At 38.4% G+C, this 25,754-nt stretch overlaps 1 protein-coding gene across 1 annotated transcript; it reads right to left on the bottom strand.

Moving 5' to 3' along the window:
- Positions 1 to 332: 332 nt before the first annotated feature.
- On the bottom strand, positions 333 to 24,018 carry LOC140233419 (DDB1- and CUL4-associated factor 11-like). Its single transcript, XM_072313526.1, has 15 exons — positions 23,855 to 24,018; positions 19,524 to 19,609; positions 18,484 to 18,515; positions 17,967 to 18,062; positions 16,665 to 16,729; positions 16,004 to 16,207; positions 14,761 to 14,804; positions 13,277 to 13,403; positions 12,663 to 12,720; positions 11,672 to 11,857; positions 10,297 to 10,450; positions 7,856 to 7,968; positions 5,822 to 5,861; positions 4,824 to 4,930; positions 333 to 3,789 (listed from the first exon to the last, which is right to left on the bottom strand). The coding sequence occupies exons 1-15, from the start codon at positions 23,968 to 23,970 to the stop codon at positions 3,571 to 3,573; spliced, it is 1,647 nt and encodes a 548-aa protein (XP_072169627.1). The 5' UTR covers positions 23,971 to 24,018; the 3' UTR covers positions 333 to 3,570.
- Between the last annotated feature and the right edge of the window lie 1,736 nt (positions 24,019 to 25,754).

Below are 25,754 nucleotides of genomic sequence, written 5' to 3'. Positions count from 1 at the left end.
AAGATCTCTCGGTAAACAGTTGAATATATTCCAAGAGGAAAAAGTGCTTGGTTTAAACAAATCTCAATCCATTTACGCTGCCCACCTTGTTACAGCACATCCCATCTCCGTCTTTTTTCTAGTGTGAACCAAGTGATGGGCCATGTAACAAATATCAAAGTTTGCACTTATTTTCCATCTTAGCGGGAAAACGTAGAAATATAATGCCTCAGGCACTGGCAAACAGCAAAATGCACAGAAAAGCAAAGGAGGAAAATACAATATACCTTTAGTTATCATATATATATATATATATATATATATATATATATATATATATATATATATATATAGTTGATTTCGACTGTAAGTCTATGGCAGACTGTGTGGTAAGGAAATTTAAAATCAATTTTATCTTTTGATAAAACGTGGCCCTGAACATTTGACATTTTGTAGATAAGAGGTCTTGTCATCCCAGCGACGCTATATATATGCGTATATATATATATATATTCCACAGGGTCTACCAAACCTCATATAGATTAGATAGCTAAATTTGTGAGAAATGATCAAAAAGAAAATGTCCTATGTATGACTGTGCTCACACAATCAGCAGCACAAACTTATCTTTGGTATGAAACTGAACAGCTAAAAAAAAAAGTAGTAAAAACAAATTATCTTTTTGCAGGCCTCCTGCAGACCTTTAAAAGCATAAAGAGGGGTTAATCAAAAACACGCTGGAGTTAACATGGGTAACAAATTTGTCTTTCAAAACTAAAATCTTATACACACCTTCTAATTTTACTCAAAGATCTCATCGTCCACTTTGTAGTGTGAACTTTGCATAAATGACCTTGGCCAGAATGTTGTCAGAACTCAGTGATCAAATTTCTGTCAAACAATGCAAACGCACGGTTTGCATATAACAGCCTGCTGTTTGAGAATTTAGGAGAGCTTTGCCAGTGGGTTGTAACATCTCTAGGGTAGAGAGATTGCTGTATGGCACACATCACACATTCCCTCCAATGCATGCATGATTGCAAAGTACTTATAGAGCAAAGAAGACCTCGTCAATGCATGCAAGGTTTAAAATACTGTCAAAGATGTGTGAGTCACTGCCCACACAGTGATGTAGTGAGTGAAGAGAAACCATTAACTTTTCATGCAAAAGTCCACTTCATTATTCAAAGGTATGTGTGACTTCTGAAAAGAAGAAAAAAAAAATGTCCATATGGAAAGTGCAAGTGTGAAATGTGGGGTCAAGCATGTCTTCATGCATGTATTGATATCAACTTCTCAGAGCAAACAGATGTATATCTCAGAACGTCCATTAAATTCATTGCACTTCTCATTAAAAAGAAAGAAAAAAAAAGATATCTCATAATACAAACACATACACACAAACTCTGTCACTTGCAATAAACAACATACTGATTTAGCATGTTTGATATCTAGGTTTGATATATAAGCAACTTAAGATTATTGTTGATACTTGAAAAGAAAGGATGTACACTAAAATATGACAGTGTGAGAATTTGTCTCACATAAGCATCAACGGGATATTTACTACCTTGAAGAGCAGTAAGAATGCAATGAGGCTCTGTAATTTGATATTCATCATGCTTCTTACCTTGATGAAATCCTCCAAAATAAGCATCTTTTGGTAGTTTGGACCTGAGTGGAGAAATACTCTAAGCGATATCTCTTTGTCACAAAAGCTTTAAAATCTTGTCTATAGCAAGAAAGTATGTGCAATGCTTACACATGTTCATTGGAAGACCAGTCTAGGATGTCAAAATGGTTAACTTCAATTCCACCTAAATATGTTCACCCTCGAGAAAAAACAAAACAAGATTTGACTTCTTCAATCCTCAATACAAAACTGAAGAGAAGTAAGTAATCTAGTCAATGGGGTATAATATGCATGCCATAATCCACAAAGTAGACAAGTAGACTGCTGATTACTGTATAAGGTGTTATTTTCGCGAGGGTTTGGTTTTTTGGGAATCTCGTGCATCAGTCGGATCGCAAATTAAACAACACACAAAAATTTTGTGTTACAATACCATTGGTGTCAATACAACATCTCACGAAAACAACGTCTCACGAAAATGTTTCTGACCTCATTCGTGAAAATATCTGTATGCGACAATAAGAGCTTATACAATATTGTTGAAAAATCTTTCATAAAATTATACACCCACATATACTCTGTAAACTTCTTTTAACATAGAAACTTCTATGTAACTACCATACAGGGACGGGAAAGCCAAGATCAACCACATGGCAGCCATCTGGTGTCTTGCAACCACAGGTTGCTGCCGCATGTCTGCCTTACGAGAATCATGTGACTAGAATGTTGCCACTACAATGTCAAAAGGCAGCAAGTGACAAATCATTTACACCTGAGCTAATCATGTTTTCATGTGGAGTGGACCAAAACCTGATTGACAAGGACGCCAAAGTTTTGAGCGGGAACACTGGCACTTCTCAGAGATGTCTGATTCAGGATGGTGTATCGTTGTGCTGTTGTCTTTCAGAATGACGGATATATAAGGTTAGATGCACTTTTGTCACTTGTTTCCTTTTTCCACAGTAGGACAGTATTGGTCTCATGCTGCTGAAGTGAAAGCCCCCTCCCCTGATTCTGAAGATAATTCTGATCACACCATGATGACAATATACAGTCAAGGCTTCAGTTATGCACTGACATTAAAAAATGAGATTCTAAACCATCAATCCATCCTTCCCCAATAAAAACAAACGACCTTCATAGCAAGCAAGCTTTTTGATTAGCATCATGAACTGTCTCGTAGTACTACTGTATACGCTATTATTTTTGCGTACAGATATTTTCGTGAATGAGGAGGTCAGGGACATTTTCGCGAGATGTTGTTTTCGCGAATTGACACAGAGGCCTACAGAAGCGCACTACTACCTTAGCGTATGGTGACATTTTCGTGTGTTGTTAAATTCGCAGTCCAACTGAGATTCACGAAATTCACAAAAATTAAACCCTTGCGAAAATAACAGCTTATACAGTACTCTGTATCGCAAGGCCCATATCAGGGGGGACTTCTAGGCCACACATAGCAGGCAATATAGCAGTTTATCGGGTGACTCTTACATGACAAAGTTTGGAGAGAAGTTCTGAACTTTTTTCTCTGAGCTTCACTGTTTGCACCAAATGGACTTAGCTATATAAAGGTAGCCATGTTCCATCTTTTATCAGCAAAAATTCTAAAGATGACACGTTTGAATGAGATTAGCTCAGGCTCTATTAATTGGAAGGATCAAGAGAAGGAAACAATCCTGATCAAGGGACAGGCTCTGACCTACAGCATCGTTCCAGAAAAGTAAAGTAAATAAAGTAAAAATCAATCCCCTGCACTGGTCTTCTTACGAGGAAATACAAAGAAGCGTAATCACTGCAGGCTACTTAAAAAAAACTTATGGCTCACAGACCATGCCTCTCTCCCATCGTAATCTCTGTCCCTCTACCCATTCCTCACTTTCGAGTTATTTTTTAGAGTATTGCATCAAGCTTTTACGAGGCGGCGTTTCAGAGTACATGTACGTTTTGCTCTCTCATCAGAAGAAGCCGATGGGAGAGTGCGACCTCCGTTCCGTCCGACGACACCTCTGCCTCCGTCTCCCCACAGTCCGAATCGACCGAAAGATGTCCCCGCCTTCCTCATCGTCCTCATCGTCGCTGCTGGACTCCAGGTAGGGGTTGTCATCGTCGGAATTGTCCTCATCGTCTGGATCTCGCTCCCTGCGATACGAGTGCATCACGTGACACCCGTCCCACTGTAGCAGGTATGGGATTGAACAAACCAGCATTGCAGAGCAGAGTTATGGAAACAAAAATCTTTTAAAGATCTACAGCCCGCCGCACACTACACGATCAGACATCGGTAGCACAACCTTATGACCGGAAGTGTGACGTCACCAACCTTGCCATTTTCCAGTCGTTTGGGTCTTAGTGTTAGTCGTACAGATGTGACATGTCAAATTTTCACAACCAGTCGTAGGCTTTAAGCCAATCTTGATACAGTATAATGCAACGACCGGTCGTGGAAATTTGACATGCCAAATCTCTACGACTGGTACTAAGACCCAGTCGCATGACTGAAAACTGACAAGGCTGGAGACGTCAAACTTCTGGTCTTAAGGTTGTATATCTGGTAAATCATGTAGTGTGCAGCAGGCTTTAGTCACTTCAGTCTTAAAGAAAACATGCTAATAAAGTCTGAATCTTCATGAAAATTTTTCATCAAATGCAACATACTACATGAATTGGACATCGGTGAAGTTGTCTTCGTAAAATGCATCTATAAGAAAGTTGTCAATTACAAGTGAGCAACTTATTCCATGGCATATTTCAACTCAATCTTCTGTGCTTTATAACACATGCATATGAATGTGCAAAGCTTGTGGTATTAACAATTTCATGAGACACACACAAACAAAAGAAACCCTAAACACGTAATAATCAAGACTTCAATACATGTTTAAATTCTGTTCTAAAGAAGGAGAGAAACAAATAATAACACTAACAATAACACTAACAATAACACACATTTTGCAAGGTCTTTATTTTCGCAAATTTTGCAAGTTGGGTGCTGTCTGTGATTCAATAACACACACAAACATCAACTCTGAACCTGACTTATCAATGTGACGTGCATACATACATTTCGCTATCTACACTGGAGTCATGTGACCGTACTCCACCATCGCGAATTTAACAAGATTTTCAGAAAGTCCCGATTCGAGAAAAATTAGACTCGCTAAATACATGGCGCATACAGTCAGAGGATGTATACATCCCACAGGCTCACCCCTGAGCTGATTATCCTGTTCTCGTAAGGATGCCAGGAGACGTCACGCACACACTGCCTGTGGCCACCCAGCTTTCTTATCACTTCACCTGTTAGGACGTCATAGACTGTGGGGAGAAAGAAGGGAGAGTTACTACGCTCACTGCTGTATACTAAGGATGCATGAAGGTGCATGCTATCAAGCATCAGAAACAACATCATGGTCAGAATTCTTAAAGGGTGTCGGAATCTTGTCCATGGATTGAGCAAAGTTTGATTGTGTACTTACAAGCAATCGATATGCTGCAGACACCAACAGACATCCAATAACGAATGCACGCTCCGTGACATCAGTAAATTTTATTCTATGGATTAAATCTAACCCATGGATTTGATTAAAATTCTCCTGTGAATTGAGACTCACATCGCTGGGTTTACAATGGCATAATATCTTAAATCGCCAGCTCAATCAATAATGGAAAAATGAAAAACAGTGCTCCGAGTGAGACAGCATATCTTGTGCACAATGAGGAGGAGAGGCTATCCTAAGACAAGAGTAAATTCACAATTGAGATGCAAGTGAATTACCAGTATATCGGCACATCACAAAGAGAGAAACAAACACTCACATTGAGAAGTATAAAGAACTTAACACATGCATATGAAAATGGGCAAAGGAATGTGGTCTCCCCTTTCCTGTCATTCTTTTTTTTTCCATTCATTATAATTACATTGCTATTCCTAGACTGCTGACACATCAATGATAACAGAATCCGGAAAGACAGGGCCTACGGTAACACAACCACCACATATCGTAACAACACGACCATATGATTAACTGTTGTTTCTAATCCGAATACCGGTAACTGCGTTATCCACGCCCACTTTTAATTTGCCTTCAGACTAGATTTCACCTTGCATGTACTAGCTGTGGCTACATTAGACAAGCCTATTGTATGCTTCCTAGATAATCTCTTTGAAGAGAGATGGTTCTCTGGTAAAGATAACATGGTACTTACTAACAACGGCCCCTGTAGCACAGGCTGCATAGATGTACCTCTGCACAGTTGGAAAGGAATGGGGGAAGAGGAAAGAAAATGAAAAAGATGAGACAGAATTACAAAGATGGAGATAGGCAATGGTAAATTGGGAATTCAAAACAGTCCAGGGCCCTGTTTTATCAAAACATATAATCGATTGTAAATTCCCTTACCACACAGGTTGTCACAGACTTATGATAGAAATCAACTATATAATGAATTATAACTCTTCATAAAACAGGGCCCAGATATAAGGATGTACCCATCTGGTATAGTGGAATCACATTATAACAAGTTTGGATATATAGTGATACCTCATAGAAGAGGTCACTTCGCAGGTCACATTCCTTTGATATTATTCTACTTTTACCCCTGATATAACAAGATATCTGATACAGGGAGGAAATTTCAGAGGTCCAAAGCAGCTTGTAATAGCACAGATCCCCTGTAACATCTTATGCACTTTGATACTTGTGTAAACCACTTTTGATGCTTTGGTTTGCTTTGCTTAAGGTTCTTGCAATCGTCTACAGATATAAATTATGTCTGATAAAGACCTGCTTCTATTGGAAAAGCATATGAGAAAATGAAGACCTTTTTTCTCTAGTAAAGTGTGCTTCATCAAGCAATTGAAGCTCTGTGCATAGGACTCAAGGAGATATTCTCATTGGCTACATGCAGTAAGCAATGCTCACAGCTGTACCTCTAGTACACATACAAAACTGGGCAGGCTTCAAACAAGGAACCTCATGCACGCTTGCTGAATCTCAATCTTTGTTTTGACAGTATTACCAGGCTTGTTTGTACAATTCACTCTAGGCCTTTTGCCTCTGAACTGCCTGCAGCCAACAGTGCGAGACAGAAAGTTCATGTGTTTGTTTATAATATGTGACCGTGCACCTCAAAACGAACATAAAGTCGCACACACTGATTTTGCGTGAGGACTGAAAATAAGTGAAATGGGTCAACCTAGCCGAACTTGACTTTTTCATATTTTCTGAAAGAACGTGTCTTCTTTCACATTATGCTAAAATTTGGTATCATAAAACGGGCAGGAAAGTGTGTTTTTTTAGCAGTTTATCTCAAACATTTTTGGTGAATAGTGTGATTAGGTGTGTCTTTAGAATCCCTTTTTCATTTCTGAAAAAAACCTTGTCTACACTCTAATAACTTTTGAAAGGACAGTGCTACTGCTTTGAAAGTTGGCATTAATTATGGACAGAATGTGTAATTTCAGTTTAATCTGATAATCCCTTCATTGTTGTTACTCTGGTGGTTTACTTCCTGTTATTTGTTCCATTCATCGCATAGCCAGCACGGTTTGGTAAAGATTAAGCGCTTGAATAGACACTGTACTTCTGAGCCTCTTTTCTCAGTTCACACTTTTCCTGAGTTTGTGCTTTCTTTCCAATATTTAGATAGGTTAGGAGAGTCCATTTGATTTGAGTTATACATCATTTTAAAGCTTAAAGTCTGCTCTTTCAGAATATGGTCTTAACAAAAAATTCATGTCTGGCGACTTTTTGTTTGTTTTGAGGTGCAGGGTCACATATGTGTGTGCGTGTTTGTTGAATATATTAGATACATGGGATGCAGTTTGTGACGATGTATTTGTAACCCTGTCTGGTTCGTATCACATCTGTAGCATCCTACTCTGCCATGTGATTGGCTGTTATCTCCAAGAATCTTCAAGACTGCAGGAGGCAGATCATCCTCAAAAGAAGAAGAAGTGACGTATCTACATAATTAACCCGATCACTATCTACTAAGACTCATGAAAAACTGTTTGAAATTTAATACCTGCTGCAGTAAGCAGAGATTGACAATTTTAAGTTTAACTTGAGGTGATATGGGTAAAGTTGCAAAGCCTGCCCAGCCCATTCCTGTGTGATCAGTCACTACAAAAGCCAGATAAATTTTCCAAATGTTGATACTCTCTTTGAGACTAAAAAGGGATCTCCTGGTATCAACAAACTTTTCTGAGAGAAATGAGGGTACAGTTCCTGTTTTTACCTGGCCTGTGGAAAACTGCGGAGAGAAGCGACACCTGAGGAGAGTGTGTAGCACACCATGGCCTCGGTACGTCATCAGGGAAGTCTCCCCCTTGATGAAACGTTTTCTCTTTGCTGCAAGAACAAAAACATATAAAAAGAAAAAAAATAAAGCTTTAAAAAAATGCAGAGTTCTGGTGCAAGAGTGGAATCAAACTACCCTTTGATGGGAGGATGTCCTCAACCTTTCAGGGCTCTGATCTTGCCAATATGCCAATTTTTGCCAAAAGTGCCAATTTGGACTAAAATAATTAATTAAAGCCCTTGCATTGTACCAGTCATCTGCTTGTTGATCCTTGCACTCTTGCTATCAGACTTTAACCCTAACTAGGCCGGGCTATTCAGGTAGATGATAGAGCCGGGGGGGGGGCCTCCCAGGCCCCCCCTCCGGATCTCGGCCGTCGACTGCGCGATCGCGACGAAAATTGGCACGCGCATTGCCTATGATGTAATCTAAAGTACCATGAAGTTAATTTTTTCAAAAATTATCATTTACACTAAATTATGCTAATTTATGCATAATGATGCATGAAATCAGACAATTTGGTATAAATCACTAAATAAAGCTCAAAACAGGCACATTTTTTGTGTAAATATTCTTTTCAGTGTCCTTAGCAAATGTAAGAGAAAAAAATTGCGCAATCAGAAAAAATTTCCTAAGTATTTTATCGTTTTCTGAATTTCTTATGTATTTCTTTGTTTTTTCGACTTTATGTTTTTCATTGTTTTTTTGATAAAATTTGTCCGTGACATTGTTCCGAACAAGAAAATGCGTTATTAATTGATTTTAATCAATATAACCCCAAAATAATCATGCTTTTATGAAATTTGTCTGTAAACACAGTTTGCATTGAAATTGTACACAAATTCACGTTTTTGAGCAATTTTTGGTCTGACATGCACGTGCATATTTATGCGCAACGTCTGAACCGCGCACCCGGGCATCGCAAATTTGGTGTCAAAAGATGCGGGAGACTCGAAAGAAAAAAGTCATGAAACGTCGCGGCGATAGCTTCTCGCGATAGCGATACATCGCGCGAAACGTCGAGGGGGGGGCCTCGGAGGCCCCCCCCCCGGCCTAGTTAGGGTTAAAATGATTTACACATAGGGTACAGTACAGTATATGTGAGTCTCACTGACCTATGTGATGTATGTCTCTAGTAATACAACACTCAGACATGCATGTATCAAAATAATTGTGTCCACCATATATTTCATGAGCATAAAATTTGGTGAGCTGGTGCCTGTAAGGCAATTTCTCGGGTGGTTGAATTCAGAATTGAGAACCACAGTAACATAATGAGGTATAAAAATGCTCCCTTTCCAGTAGAAATTTAGTAATTCCCCACCTTGGAGACAATACAAAGCACAGCTCTGTTGAAGGTTACAATATTTTTGCCAGCATTTTATACTTGCAATATCAGTTAACCCGTTGAGGATGGACTGATTATGCTATTTCCAATAGAGACACCTGCCCAAGTATACTCTGGACTTGTCCTCAGCGATTTGACTCACTGAACTGATAAATAGTATACAAATAGTGAATGGTCACGAGTGCAATGGTACGAGATTTCGCACGAGGTGAAAGATAGAGGCGCTCTATTCAACAAGGCGAAGCCGAGTTGAATAGTGCGCCTCATCTTTCACCGAGTGCGAAATCTCGTTCCATTGCACGAGTAAAGACCATACACTATTTGATTTATACAACGTCCAAGTAGATCTTTTTGGTCTAAGTAGGCCTAGAAGTCTATTATGTATGAAAAATATAGCCATACTTACATGTGGATCCACTGCGATTCTCTTTCTGGCTTGTGCAATCAGTGTAGATACAGGTCACAGCTATACTAGCGCTCATACACGTACACTAGCACTACGTAGGCCTACGTACGCGCATGCATGTACCGCACACGTACCTGCGCTAGCTGCATGCGATCCTCAATATGCAACACAAGGTACACGCAGTACCGTACAATTTCTCGAACCGTGGAATAGAACGAAAAAAATCGAACCAAGTTGCACGCAAAAATAGAACCAAAATTGCACGGCGCGTTGAATGGAGTACTTATTTAATATCACGGCACCAACAATCCTCCAATCAAATTACAAGGATCTACTTGGACGTTGTATAAATCAAACTATACCATGTTTGCAGTAGATAAAAGTATGCTGGCCAGATCAAAGGTGCTTTCAGCATAACTGCCCAGAATTTACATACATGTATGATCTAGAATCCATCCCCACGTGGTGTCACTTTCATTCTGTTAACAGCAGGTCCAATTGCCTTACAGCACATTTCAGGTTTCATTTTGTTCACACCATCAGTGCCATCCTCAAAGAACCTCATATCTTTAAAAAAAAAAAAAATACTTTATCGCTGTTTTTGTTGTTGTTGTTTTGACTCACATCTCTTTGGTGCCTGCTGCCACCTATAGTCCCAGTGCTGCTGGGCCACGACTCGCCTGCTGGCCTCTATCACGTGGTCCGGGGAGAACTTCCTCATGTCCCACAGCTTGATGGACTGGTCCTTGGAGTTTGTGATCAAGTGCCTCCCATCACCCTGGCAACCAACACAAAGATGGGGGAAATATTTTACTCACATTTCATTTCATTTCATTTCTGAGCCATTTGATTTCTGAAACATGAGAACACCATGCAAATATTCTTAGTATTGAACCCTTGGTAAACGCCCAAGAAAACATGCATAGAAAGTACAATTTTTAGCACATCTCTCCTATCTGGCCTGAATACTAACAACTCATAGCAGTGAATCTACTGACAACTCCCTTGATCAAATGCGATGCAGTGGTTGATGGGACTTATCAGCTGACAAATCATACATCAGTTCATCTCAGTGACCTTGCAAGGTCACCTGACTTGCCTTGTTAAATCACCTAACTGTATTACAGAGGTTCACCTCTTTATGGAGACCTTTTGTGTCAGACCACCTGACTCTCCATGTCAGATCACCTGACTTGCTGTGTTAGATCACCTGACCTGACCTTGTCCAGACCACAGTAATAAGAAACCCTCCCCCCCCCCCCCTTAGGTTTTCCAACAAAAGCAGAGCAAAACTTAACACGACAAACCAGCACTCTTGGCAAAGGTTCAGAAAGGATTTGGCCTCAACTTGCATATTCTCTCTTCTCCCAGGATCTCAAACTACGTATAAGCATTTGAACAAATTGTTCACATATCAGGACTTCCCTACAATACTGCGAGTGGTTAAATTCACAAGCGAGGAGCACAGCGATGATTGGAAAACAATATGCTTGCATGTCACATTTGTGTCAGGGTTGGAGTTGATATTTTTGCCTGCTGTAAAATTTGTGCATAGCACCTGACATGCAGAAATAAACACCTCGCTCAATATATGGTGCATGCAATATTTGATAACAGTATCATTGTTATGTTTGCAATTTCCACATCACATCATCTATACTGACATTTTAAGTACAGGCAACTGAAAAAAGGCAATTGTGAAGAATCTTTCTTTTTTTTTCACTACTTTCAGTTGGAACATGGGATGGATGAAAATTTCCACACTAAAAATACCATAGTTTTTCCTAGATGACACCCCCCCCCCCCCCAATATGTATCATCAGAAAGAGTTTGGTCATGTTTCACTTAAACTGCTGAATGACTCGGAATGATAATCACAGTGAAATTAACAAGATGACAATAGCATTGATGACGACGCTGATGATTGTAACAACAAAACTATAGTAATAATGACTATGAACAAAGATATAACAAAAAGAAGCGTTCAACATGTATGTACCTTGGAGTCAATGAACGTAATGCCATCCATGTGACCTGCTAGGACCCCGACAGGCTTAGCATTGGAATCACTCAGCATCCTACGGTCCCACACCTTGCAAAGGCCGTCGTCTGCCCCCGAGAACAGAATCTGGGAGCTCCTGTCCGCGAAGCACACGGCACTGACGTCGTCTTCGTGCGACTCTATCTGCACATTGGAATCGGGGCACACACAAAGTAGCAGGCATAAATTTCTGGCAGAGACCGACCAACATTACATCCAAAGCTGACAACTATTTTGTGATGGGGAAACATGTCACAATTAGCATGCATCAAAAAATAGAAAGGTTTCTGTATTGAACACATACTAAAGTTTGATTTAGTGACTGACCAGGTTGTGATTATGAAAACTTTACATTTGGAGATTTGAGGTTCCAGTGAGACATACAATGAACTACAAATAAAACAAAACAGATAAAAGCAATACCCCTGCATCCTTGAGTTTGAGGCATAAAAAAGAACTACCATTTTATTGACCCCTAGCATAGACAAGAACACTCTGGGACATGAATAACATTGATTTAGGTTTTCTTTTTTTTATATTTTGTTTCTTTTCCTTTTTCATCTAGTTGTTGACAAAAAAGGTATGATAATCATTGATTACAGTAATTCTGATCTCATATGGATGTCTTGCTCAGCAAGAAAATCACTGATGTATCACACAGCTTCCTTAGAAGGATGGTGAAACAAAAGTGAAAGAATAAGGCAATATGGGATCTTTTTTCATGCTTTGTTTTTGATGGTGGTTTTGAAGTTACTGGAGGCTGTTTGAATGTACACACAAACACTGATACAATATATACATAGATATATACATATATATATATATATATATATATATATATATATATATATATATATATATATATATATATATATATATATATATATATATATATATATACACATAGTTTTTATATGCTTTAATTTGGATTTGTCAAATGATCACTTACCCTCATTACTCTTTCATTCTTCTCTCGGTCATAGATGTATATACACCCATCGTTAGCTCTGTCAAACAGGAAGACAGCCACATTTAAAAAAAAAAGTAATATAAATTATCTTAAAACAATGAGCTGGACGGTCTCTTGTCAACATCATACCATCTAAAAAACAAAACAAAACAGGTCATCAGATTATTACTATTCTACATATTAACTTAAAAAAACTAGCACTGGTCCACTCCAGATTTGTCACATAATTTCGGACGAGACTATTTGGATTGTAAGGCATGATTTTGTGCCACGGCTAATAATACTCTGGGTAATCAACTGCACATCAAAGAATCTAACAAATATATAAATTGGGCGAGGGGTCCTTTTCTTTCAAAACCATGAGATACACCGACTTTTGCAGCATTTTCCTGCACCTGTAAAGCAAAACATAACTTTATGATTGTACTGCATGATTGATTCAGTGGCTCAGTCCAGCCTCCATTAAGATTTGCCTTCACTGTAAAGTGTTATTCATGATTCATTCCATGGCACAGTACAAACTGCCAACCTGACCTCAAGCCAGTGTCTGAGATGGTAGGGGATGCTGCTGCTATAAATTCTGTCATTCTCACCCTGCTAGGATCTCCTTGTTGTCGTTGGAGAAGCGGATGGAGAAGGCACAGAAGTGACCCTCGATGTACGGCTGCAGGTTGAGGGCAGTGTGCGTGTCGTAGTCACCGTAGATATTGCATATGTGAACTGGACAGTGGAAATAAACAAAAGGCAGGCAAATGAACAAATGATAATGTATCCACATTTGTGCTTCTCTTACTGTAAAAGTGGAAATTTTCGCGGTGTTGAAATTTTCGCGCATTTCGCGCAACCAGAAACTAGCGCGAAAATAAAAACACGCGAATATTTTTGCTTGCCATACGTTCCTGTGCGTGATGTCTTGATTCCGCGGAATTAAAAACACGCGAAACTCTTCTGACCCGGCCTAGCGCGAAAAATTAGTCGCGCGAAAATATCCACTTTTACAGTAACCTGAAAAAAGAAATGATGAGGTGGCTTCCAGAGCACAAGTTACAAATGTATTCAAAATTGTCTGCATTTACGTAACATGGTTGCCATGGTAAGGCTTGAGACTTGCCCATCCGAACACAACATACAAAGAATCATACATTGAAAGAAAAAGACAAAAATGCAACTACTATTCAGTTACCTCTCATCTTTTTTTTTTTGCCTAGAACAGTGCTTCTCAACATTTTTTAACCCAAGCCCCACTCTGGCTCCAGCATTTTTTTTTTTTTTTTTGAGACCCAATTAAATCGAATATGCTTCTTTTCTAATTCATTTTCGGCTAACACTGTCTTTTATATTCATTAAGAGTTGAAAACAAGTTGTTGGTATTACACAATGAAGGGGAGAGATTCCACACATATGCCTATATCAATGCTGATTTGAAAGGTACATTTGATGGCAGACGATTTTTGATGTGAGAATCATGTTAACAAACATAATAAAAAAAAAAATAGACAAATTCAGTAAGTTCCTGTTATTCATGAAGTAATATGGACAATGTCATTTGTTGCAATAATCCATGTCTTTCTCTAAAAAAAGAAAAAGAAAAAAAGAAGCAAACTGAAGAATCATCCTCTTTGACATTCTTAGTGATAACATACATACATAAGAAATTAAGACTGTAATATGGATTCAAACGTTAACATTGTTAGGAGCTAGGCTGCAACTGTAATTAGTGATAGCAGCTTAGGGTGGGGCTTCATTTTTGAATAGTTTGTTTGGCTTGCTGTTTTAGGGTTTATATCCTAATGTTATTACCAATCTGTTCACTCAAGATCTATAACTGGAATTAATTTATCTTATATATATTATGTTTGTTCCTTCAGTTATAATTTGCAATGTGTGTAATATATATTCTGTATTTCATTTTACTATTTACTTTATGATCTAATTTCTCCTTTCTAACTCTTCTCCAGTACAAGAAATTTAGCATTCAGAAACTTTAGTAATATTAGCGCTTCACAAATGATATTTATTATCTATTATTACTATATGTATTATTGTTAAAGAATTGGACCAAGAGTGGTGCTCTTACCAGACTGTGACCAACTGGAGTAGATGAGGTACTGGCCATCAGGACTACAGTAAGAAATAGCACGCAGACACAAAATGACCAGTGTCAAATGAATTAGGCATCATTTCTTATTGCAACGGCAGTGATACTATGATAAATATGACAGTTCTCGCAGACGGCACCAACTGCCTTTGATGCTCTGTGCATACAGTGTGCAAGTTTGCTTTCCAATATCACAACAATGTTCTGGAGCTCCAAGAGCATATCAACATGAAAGGTTGTTGAGAATACATACATATAAACATTGTACATACTGTACATTGATGCACGCATGAATATATATATACATACATACATATATGCATGCATATAGACAGACATACATTATACAAGATAAATAACAAGATTATACATGAAATAAAACTTCTATATCTTGTGTGGATACCACACAGTGCACTCAAAGGATTTAATTATATAAATAGAATTAGATGAAATATTAATGGAGAAAATACTTATCACTCATGGGGAATGGTAGGCTTTGCAGCCTACCATATCCTGGTCAACCATCCTGACAATAACATACATTGTATCAACCAGTGTGAAACGTCTTCACTAGTATCCCTCAAACCCTCTGTATCAGGGCAATTACACCCCCCCCCCCCCCCAGGATAATTACACGCAGATAAATACTGGTTAGTGATAAGGTTAGAGTAAAGATTAGGAATAGGGTTAGGGTTAGGATTAGATTGAGGATTAGGGTCAGGGTTTGGGAAAGGGTCTGGGGCAATTGCCCTAGAACCGCAACCCTTGCTACAACTGTATACCTCCTACCGCTACCCACCGTGTTGACTTTGAATACTATTTACACCAATCAATCTTGCGCAGTGGTTTCATATTCAAGAATTTAGAGACTTGACCGATACTTGCAAAATTAACATGCTATCATTGCTATCATACTGCCTCCCAAGACACAATTGCCTTTTTTTTTTTGGGGGGGGGGGATGTATGGGGCAGGGATAGTGCTTGTTGCGGGGGTAAAGGGGCCATGCTTTTTTACCCCCCTTTGATCAGATGTTGGGGCAGAATCCTCTGCAATTCATAGCTTTTCTAGGGCATACATCATTTTTTTTTCTTCTAGTTTTTGATTTTCTGATTTGTTATTTACTTTCATTAATTCATTCATCCATTTTCATTTATTTATCTACTATTATTTGGGGGGGGGGGGGGTTGGGGGCTGCAGTTTTCAATTCCAGAATGTCTCTACCTGAATGCCGTGTCCAGGACGCTCCAGCCCACGTCCCTCGCCCGAATCTCCTTGAACTTCTTGAAGCGGTTGTTCCTCACGTCATATATCCTCAGGTTCTGGTCCTGGCAGGCTGAGAGGAAGATGGAGCCATCCATGGAGAATGTCCCACAGAAGACCTTGGCCGGATGCTGGCACAGGGTGCGGTGGTAGTTTGGGAGAAAGCTGCATTGAAAGCAAATTCAAAAGAACTATGTAATGCAAATGCAAGACAATCTCAAAATACTCAAAATGAATTGCAGCCTGAAGCAAGTACTGCAAGTCTGACTACTAACCCCTCCCTACTTAAATGGCCATTATACATGTATACTACGCATTCTATAGCCTGAAATTATACACACTTGTACATTCGCTGTTGCTTACATATGCCAACCTTGTAAACAGCATTTTAGAATTTTGAGGGCTGAGTAGGCTTTCTTTTTGTTTCATTTTTCTCTATTATTTTTTTCCTGAAAACAGATTTTATAACAGTATTTATAATTCCCTATGAAACCTGGAATATTTTGGGCAAAGAAAAAAAGAAGAAAAGCAAGACAAAATTCTGCACAAAGAAAAAAATAATACTTTATGTCTCTGGTTGCTTGAGAAGGGTATGGAAAATTGGAATCTTTGGGATACTCACACCGCCCCGACCTCACAGCGATCGTTTGGGGAGAACCCTCTCCGGTGGTAGCTTCCAATCTGCCTCTAGGGGACAAAAGCACGAGAGGAATAGGGTCTTGAGTTCTCTTGCAAGTAGGGTAGGGTAGTCATTTGTCACTGTGGATACTCATACTATGCCCATTCTCATATCCATGCAGTGATATCAGAATTCTACAGTCAAAAATCCTGCCACACCTAAGGTATCCTGATGAGCATTATAAAATCAGGTAGGTGTGAGAGAGAACACTCCCTCACACCTCCCTTATAAAATGCTCTAGTTGTTCACAGATCCAGCCAAAAAAAAATCATACATTTTAGAGCGGATGTTATTTTAGATGTCATATGTACAAGAAATAAGTCAGTGGCAAATCATAAATAATAACTGGCAGTTGAGATAAAAGTCACATAATTCTCCTAACAGTAAAACCCAACTGCAAAAATTTGTGGTATATTTCAGCTGGTTGAGTTTGTATCATTATTTTTACTATCTTACTGATTAAACAATAAATTATAAATGATCAATCTTTGCTTCTATTCATATTTTGGAGACATGAGCAACTCTTCCTTCATTGTAACAAGGATATGGAATGACAATATTCCCCAATGATAAAGCTTAATATAAACTCCACTCGATCCCAAGATAGTTGATGACCGTCATAAACCTTTGAACTTATGTGTCATCTCTCCACAGTGGAATGTCTTAATAAAGGCATAATATACCATTTGCAGATGAACCAAATACCAAGCTTTTGTGCTTCAAAATAGTTCCTAAAATGTGGGTGAGGGATTGAAACAAGCAGTGTAAAAAGTTAATCAGTATAATCAATGTTAGATACTGTTAAATGTTAAAAATGTGAGCAATAGCTTTAATAAAACTGTGTTTAAGACTAAACTTATACATCTACAGTTATGGTTTAGTGAAATAAATAGTGACATCTCCTTATATTTTAGGCTTTATTGCAAAATGTTTATATGGTAGGATGTTTTGTGATACAACTGACCTACACACATGCATCAAATGTGACAATTAGAACATTTTTTAAATCACCGTTCCCAATGGTAAACAGTGCCTTTAATCAACCAGTAATTTTCACAAAAACTCAGCGCTGATAAGCAGGATCACAAATTTAGGAATCTATTCATGTTGTTCGTGAAAGTCAACATACTGATAAACACATCTTCCCCCTGCAACTGCCCTCCCTTGAACAAGCAAGCATGCAAACAAACACACAAACACAAAAACTTTATTTTTCCCTAAGAGTTGAGATCTTTGTGTGCATACCTTGTGTAGCATTTGAGGGACCGTCGCCCCCATTGAGAGCGAGGCATTGTGGGTAGCGCCAGCATTAGTCAGCAATTCCTGCTTCAGGTCACTGGCCTTAATGCAAAGATCAAACAAACGAGCAACTAGTTCTCCACTGAGGGGAGCAAAGGTCCATCAAACATTGCATTGTCTTCAAATGAGAGTTAAACTCTTCATGTTTACTCTTGATATACACTCCCTCTTTTCATATCCACTGTTTTTCTCTCGCCCATCTCTCCTTCTTTCTCTTATTCTATGTATCACTTATCCATCCACTAATCCATCTACAGATCCAACTACATATCCTTCTTTTTCTTTCCTTTTCTGTTATCTTTTTTCTTACTCTATATCTATCTATATATCTCTCTATCTATCTAGCTAATTAATCTATAAATAAATAAATGTATAGTTCGATCTGTCACTCTGTCTGTTTATCTTCCCATCTAATACTGTGTCTAAAGCCATAAAGAATACACACCAATGTACATGAACTTACATCGATTTTAGTGGTATCAGGAAATGGATCACCTGAAAAATAAAGGCAAGTGAAGATGTTAAACAGTGCCCGGGCACTAATCAAAATCAACAGATGATAAAAGTGACAACTAGAGTTCTTCTAAGCATTAGAAATAGAATGCACAGAATACATTACTCAAATGGTGATGCCAATTACCAAATATGGTACAACTGTACCATAACATGCAATGAAGAATTGCAAAATAATGCAGTATGATGCAACAAAGTTTGATATGTACACTCGTAATGCAGTCTCAGAAATTCTACTTTTATGCTTTGCCTTGATTTCTTCTTTCTTTTTTTTTTCTGATACACAAAATTCAGGGAAATAGTGCATCATACTCATGGGAGATAATTCTTTATACGTACTTTGTTGTGCTGAATCTTAAAATCGTTTTGGAGCTTAACTACTTGTGTATCAAATACACATGTTAAACTTAAAGCCACTTTTATCATTTGCAGAAAAAAAAAACAGCATTAGTGCTTCAAAATAGTTCAAAAATGTGAGTTACGGATAGAAACAACCAATGTAAAAATGTTCATCAAAATCAAAAATGTTAAATATAAAAAATAAGAACAACAGTTTCATAAAACTCATTTCTAGAATAAACCATCTACAGTTATAGTTTATTGTGAAAACTAGTGATATTTCCTTTTATTTGTGGCTTTACTGCAAAATTTTTACAAGGTAGGATGTTTTGTGATACAACTGAACTACTACAGTTTTGTATACTATACATGTATGCATCAAATTTGAACATTTTTTTTTTTTAAATCACTACTCCCACTGGTAAAAAGTGGCTTTAAATCATGCCAAAATTTACACATACCGGTAGCAAGTGACATATTACTTGTGTAAACATGTGTGTAAATATTTTGTTATCCCACTCGCACCAGCATGAACAAATCAAGCGACCTTGTCTAATGCACAGTTATTTCTGCTGGCCCAAGGCCGGCAGACACATAGTTATGTAAGAGTCTGTAGCAAGCAAACGGAGAAACCAAAACAAGCAAACGTACTCTCAGGACAGCATTCAATAAAGTCATCTTCATCACTGTCATCCAGGAAATCAGCAGAATGTGGTGAGAGCAGTCGAATCTGACCACTGCAGGAAGAGGAGAGATCAGGAAGGGGAATGGGAAAAAGCACTTTAATTGAAACATTACTACACATGGTCATTCTGATTTTCCATTAGGTGAAAATGTGCCTGAAAATGTTACAAGAAACATGGCATAATCACTGACATTTAATGACTGCTTCACCAATTAAGATACTTTTCATTCCATGATAGTATATTAAAATTACATAATAGCATCCATCCATAGCAGCTTAAATACCAAAGTAGATATGATGGGTATGTGAGACATATAAAGATAATACTGGTAATGAAAATATTAACAATCAGCAGCAGCACCAGACAATGAAGGAGAATCATAATCATAATGCAGGGTTCGAAATTGGCGATGGTCCGCTGGCCATCGGCCACCCAAAATCACGTCGGACTAGCTAAAAATCATAAAATTCTGAAGTTACTAGTCTGTCTGGCTAGCCAAAATATTGCTTCAGTGTCAAAATTGATTCTAAGTAGTCCGCCTGGCTAGTTTAAAAAAAAAAAGTTAAGTGCGACCCCTGTAATGACAATAATAAAGGACATTTATCGTGCAACTACCATAATAACACTCTACTGGACAATACAAAATAACCGTCATAACACAGGCAATTCAAACCAAGATGAGTTTTACGGAGATAATATACAATTATGATGTAGCATACTTTGATATGCAGTCAGTGTTATTTCTGATGAAGGCATTCAATGTTTTCCTTTATCAGCCAGTTTTCTTCTGTTACTGTATACACTGTACTTCATTCAGTTCAGCTGTGCGGACCAACAAATTATAAAATTACACGTGTGTACATCTTCAATTTTAGCTTAAATTGTTAAAGATAAAAATTCTACACATAATTTTTTTCCTTTTTTTTTTTGGTTGCTTTTTCTTATTTCTTCCTGACACTTGAAAAAGACAGAACCAGTAAAAAAGAATTATGCATTATGGCAGTTGATATTGTCATCTACTGCTCATCAATTTTTACACTTACAAATGATAATATTTACTACCTTTGTATCATACTATCAAATGTTATTTCAAAAAGCTTCTTTGAAAGTTTCTGTACTTTCATCTTGTGTTTCCACTTTAAGGGTGGCAGTCATATTGATAACAGATTGTACTAGATTCCATGCAAACTGTGTTTGATGCCATGCATGAAATATAGGCCTAATTCCCTACACTCCAAGCTGGTTTTCAAGATGGCTTTAAAAGAGAAAAATTGACACCCTCTCCAAAGCCAACTGTATGAAATTTAGCTGAACGAACATAGTACACTTATGATAAAGTCACTTTATCTCAAGATAATCATTTTGTAGCCACTGCTTCACACATCAGGGTCCTGTTACTAGTAACACTAACATTTGCAACTACTGTAGTTGAATATGTTCATCGTTTGTAGATCTACCTCTTTGATGAGTTGGATTTGTAGCGTAAAAAAAAAAAAAAAAAAAAAAGTTCATGGAACGTTTGGGATGACAGGCTTACAAATATTTTACCTACAGGTGTATAAAATCTCCAAATAGCATATCAATATCATCATGGCCGTGGGAATATGGCCATCACATGTGGTGTAATGTATGCATGGTAAGTGTTAAACATAACACATCGCCACTAGACACTGAAACCGACATCCCTCTATTTACAGCATTATACATAAAGAATGATGCAAAAATGCATGCATGGGACTATGTGTAGTGGTTTTTCATTCTTCACTTGGGATTTGAATATGCAAACATTACTGAAACTAGAAATGTCGCTATGGCGACTGGTGTATGCCTCCGCCATAATACATGGTTCTCCTAATAGGTCTATAGTACAATGTCTTGACAATGTGTGATGACAGTTTCACACAATTGGCAAAATATTAAAATGACAGGTTTGCCACAAATGTGCTGAATGTTCACTTTCCTAGAACTAGGTTCAATTGGATGAATGATTAAAACGTCAGAGTGCAGGTATTTGGGGAACTGATGATTTTCACTTGACTTTTGACCCTTTTACAAGTTTATGCATTGAGTAATTTTCAAGGTATTGAGAAAAAGTATAATTTCAGTATCAAATGGTAAAATAGTATTATCGAAACCTGGCCTTTGACCTTTGACCCCACAGTTCCAAAGAGAATCACTGTTAGGTAGAACATGCATAAATATGTAAGTTTCATGACAATACCTTGAGTTATTTTTGAGATATGGAGGAAAAAGTGCAATTTAGCACTTTCACTTGACCTTTGACCTTTGACCTTTTGGCAAGAAACTTCCCACAGAATATATATTGGGTTATACATGCATACATCAAGTTTTAAAAAAATCCTTCAGGCACCGCATAAATATAAGGAAAGTAGTTATATTTTGAGGAGTTGACCTTGACCTTTGACCCCCTGACCTTTGACCCATGACCCCCAACTTCCCTAGATAATCACTGCCCATCGGTACAAGCATATATACTAAGTTCCATGAAGATACCTTGAACCATTTGCGAGATATGGAGAAAAACATGAAATTTCAATTTTTTTTCACAAAATAACCTGTGACCTTTGACCTTTGACCCTGTGACCCTAAAATCCACACAAAGTATCATCCCCCAAGGATATACCCTCATACCAAGTTTGATGCAAAACCACCACACGGTTCTTGAGATATCGACAAAAACAAAACGGGACGTACGGACGTACGGACGTACGGACGGACGGACGGACGGACGGACGGACGACCTGAAAACATAATGCCTCCGGCCACTTCGTTGGCGGAGGCATAAAAAAACTGATAATAAACAACAGGAACAGCAAAACAATGATACCATGAATTATTGAAACATGTTGGAAATCTTTTAATATGTTATGTGCATTTCACATGGATTAGCAATTTTTTAGGGTAGTGGTGTCAGTTTCAAAGTACAGTGCAACTGAGTGTGGGAAGATAACACCCAATGGGTTTGAAGCCACTGTCTTGGAATGTGTACCGGTACCCTAGGGTCCCTACCTCATGCATTTTTAATATGTGCTTGCGAATTCAAGAGTAGGTTCCTATGGTATTTTTTCCACAATACACATGCGAGTAAAATTCTAGCAGATTGTGAGACAATGTATTCTAAGTTTCTATTTGACATTGTAATGTTAGAAAAATGTTAGGGTGTAGATGTATTTGTAAGACACCAAACCATATTTTACAGCCTAGAGTAGTGACACTGACAGGATTTGGTAGGATTTGGTACAAAATATGAGACGTACGTTAGGTAACTGGAACGTCATAAAAGAGTCTGTACAACAGTCAAAAATGCCGTGCAAGACAAGGGAAGGATTAATGTTGAATTTAATCAAACTGTTGCTGTTGAGTGCAGATCTAGGTATAACTAAGCCGTTATTTTCGCGAGGGTTTAAATTTTTGCAAATTTGTAGGGGTAAATCACAGTTGGATCGCGAATTTAACAACATGCAAAAATGTCTCAATGACCATGTGCCCTGTTAATACTAATCCTACATAATAGTGCATGAACGTAAGCGTCTCCATCAATTCGCGAAAACAACATCTCGCGAAAATGTCTAGGATTATCTATGCCGCCTAGTCTATGGCCTCATCATTCGCGAAAATATCTGTACGCGAAAACAGCGCATTTAGTTACGTTCTACACATCACCTCACAATAATTGTTTGTGAATAATTATGAGTATGACAAATTACCAGGCTACAGTACCACTTAATTACCACTACCACACCAGGCCAGGTCCAGGGCAGAGGGTTGGAAACTGCTGAAATTTGTTAAATTTAGGACCTAACCAACGTTAGGGCCTACTATTGACTATAAATAAAGCTAACACTGAGAACAGTAACACTAGAACTAGATCTAGTCTAGTTAGACCACCACTCATTTTGTTACAAGTTACAACTATAAATCTAACATACATTACTATTAGAGTCTAATGAACTATCAAGTATCATTAGAGCTACTTATCTCCAGCTAAACTTTAGACCTTTTTAAACATAATGACCTTGATCGCGTACCTGTAAAATGATTACAGAATACTACTGTATACCAGCCCTGTTTTAGTGGAAAGTAATTTACAGGCTTACCAATAACCCAACCCGGCCCGGCGCGGCATGTGTGTAGCACAAGGCTCGTGTTTACGTATGTAGCCGTTCTCGAGCTTGGGAAAATTGAGCAATACGCCTATCGTTAGCGTTACACAGTGCAGTGCCAGTGGCAGTGCGATACAACAAGAGCACTACAAATTTAAACGTTAATTAATACCTTCTCAATAAGTAAGCGAGAACAGCGGTATAGTCATCGGAGTCTTGAGACATGGCAGTGTTTCTGGCACTGGACGAAGCGTATGATGAAGATCTTCTGGATAGGCTGGAACCCATTGGGGTAATCGAGACAATCAGGACGTTGATTGTTTGGCGTTACATCATCGCACATTTAGACGTCGTACCTTCAGCATGCGAACAACAACAGTGTTTAGCGCTACATACCTGTACCACACGCATCATGACTGTCCTACCGGTACCTTAGAGGCTCGCTCAGGCGCAGGCAGTTTTTCGCGAGTGCAAGTGGTACGGTGCGTGCGGCGCGAAATGTAAACAAGGCCAAGAGCAAAGCTCACCTTCGGCTTTTTCGGCCGGAACTGCAGTGTACCCGAAGTGGGGTAAGGACATCGGATCGGGAGGGGGCGGAGCGGATGTCCCCTTTCTCATAATGAATTAAAATCGTATAATTCTATTGCATAATTCTTATCCATTCATTATGGAAGATGGTCCTGCAAGATGTTATTTTGAGCATCCCCCCACCCAAACCCGGGGCGCTCCTTGTACCAGAACTACTGATGGGGCTGGTCGCAGTTATACAGGTATATTCCCCCCCCCCCCCCCCAACCTCGCAAGGGGCGCTGACTGACGTGACAGGGGACTGACAAGTCATAGACCTCTTTAGAATTTACAAAGGATAATTATATAATATTGACTGGCCTTGAGGGAGGTACCAGAAAACATTCTTTCAGTACGGGCAATATATTTTCTGGTATCTCCCTCAAGGCCAGTCAATATCATAATAATTACCTATCCCCTATGTAAATTAGGAAAATATGTGAATACGGCTATACACTATGATATAGATCAACCGCGCCACATTTGACTTAATATTACCTGTAGATCATCACCAACACGCCAAATACAGCTGTACTTGCAAAATTGTTCATCAATGTACATCATTCAACTCCAACTTCCAAGATACATATTATGTAGTTGAATATAACAGGCGAAATCCAAATATTGAACGTATTTACACTTTGTTTTTGCTTCTGTTTCAATTTAGAGAGTTGTAATAACTGATGGTCACTGTGCAGTTATTGAGCACAAATGGACTCATCATTGTTTGACGCGTAGTGCTGCTGGAAGTGGTCGACCTTGTATGAGTTGATTTATTGGCGTTCTTCTGCGGTGCGTGTGTCCCGGATTTGTGAATACTAGTATCTTCCCTTTGTGATTGACCGGAATGTTTACATGTAAAGTGAACGGCGAAACCCGGAAGAAGGAAAATACCCACTAATATTGCCAGCTGACCTTGCCGACCAATCAACATACCAACTACAATTGCCCGGCAAAACTACTTTATATAGGTAATAGTCAGTTATATGGTGTATTGAGGTATAACTTCTATGAACTCTCAGCATCAGTGTAGCCTTGAAATATTACCCAGTGATTTATATACATTCCAAAATTTGTATGATTTAAAGTATATATTTTTTTAAATTTCATAAACATGTACATGTATGTGACCCTGCATTACAAAACCAACAAAAAGTCGCCAGACATAGATTTTTAGTGAAGGACAGATTCTGAAAGGGCAGACTTTTTAGTTTAAGCTTTGAAATGATGCATAACTCGATTCAAATGGGCTCTCTCAACAAACCTATGTTAAAAAGAATGCACACTCTGGAAAAGCATGTACATATTTCGTTCTTCTTCTTCTTCATCTTCACCCCCCTGCTCCTTCTTCTTCTCCTCCTTCTCCCTCTCTCTCTTCTTCTTCTTTTTCTTCTCTCTCTCTCTCTTCTTCTTCTTCTTCATAATCACTTGCAGTGGACAGCTACCAGTGGACAATCTTTGCTTTTTCATCTTTTCTTGTGGAAATATTTTAAGATTGTACATAT

The sequence above is a fragment of the Diadema setosum genome, chromosome 9 (assembly GCF_964275005.1).
Source record: "Diadema setosum chromosome 9, eeDiaSeto1, whole genome shotgun sequence".
Lineage (NCBI taxonomy): Eukaryota > Metazoa > Echinodermata > Echinoidea > Diadematoida > Diadematidae > Diadema > Diadema setosum.
The sequence above is the reverse complement of the archived record's forward strand: the minus strand, read 5'-3'. Positions and strand labels throughout refer to the sequence as shown.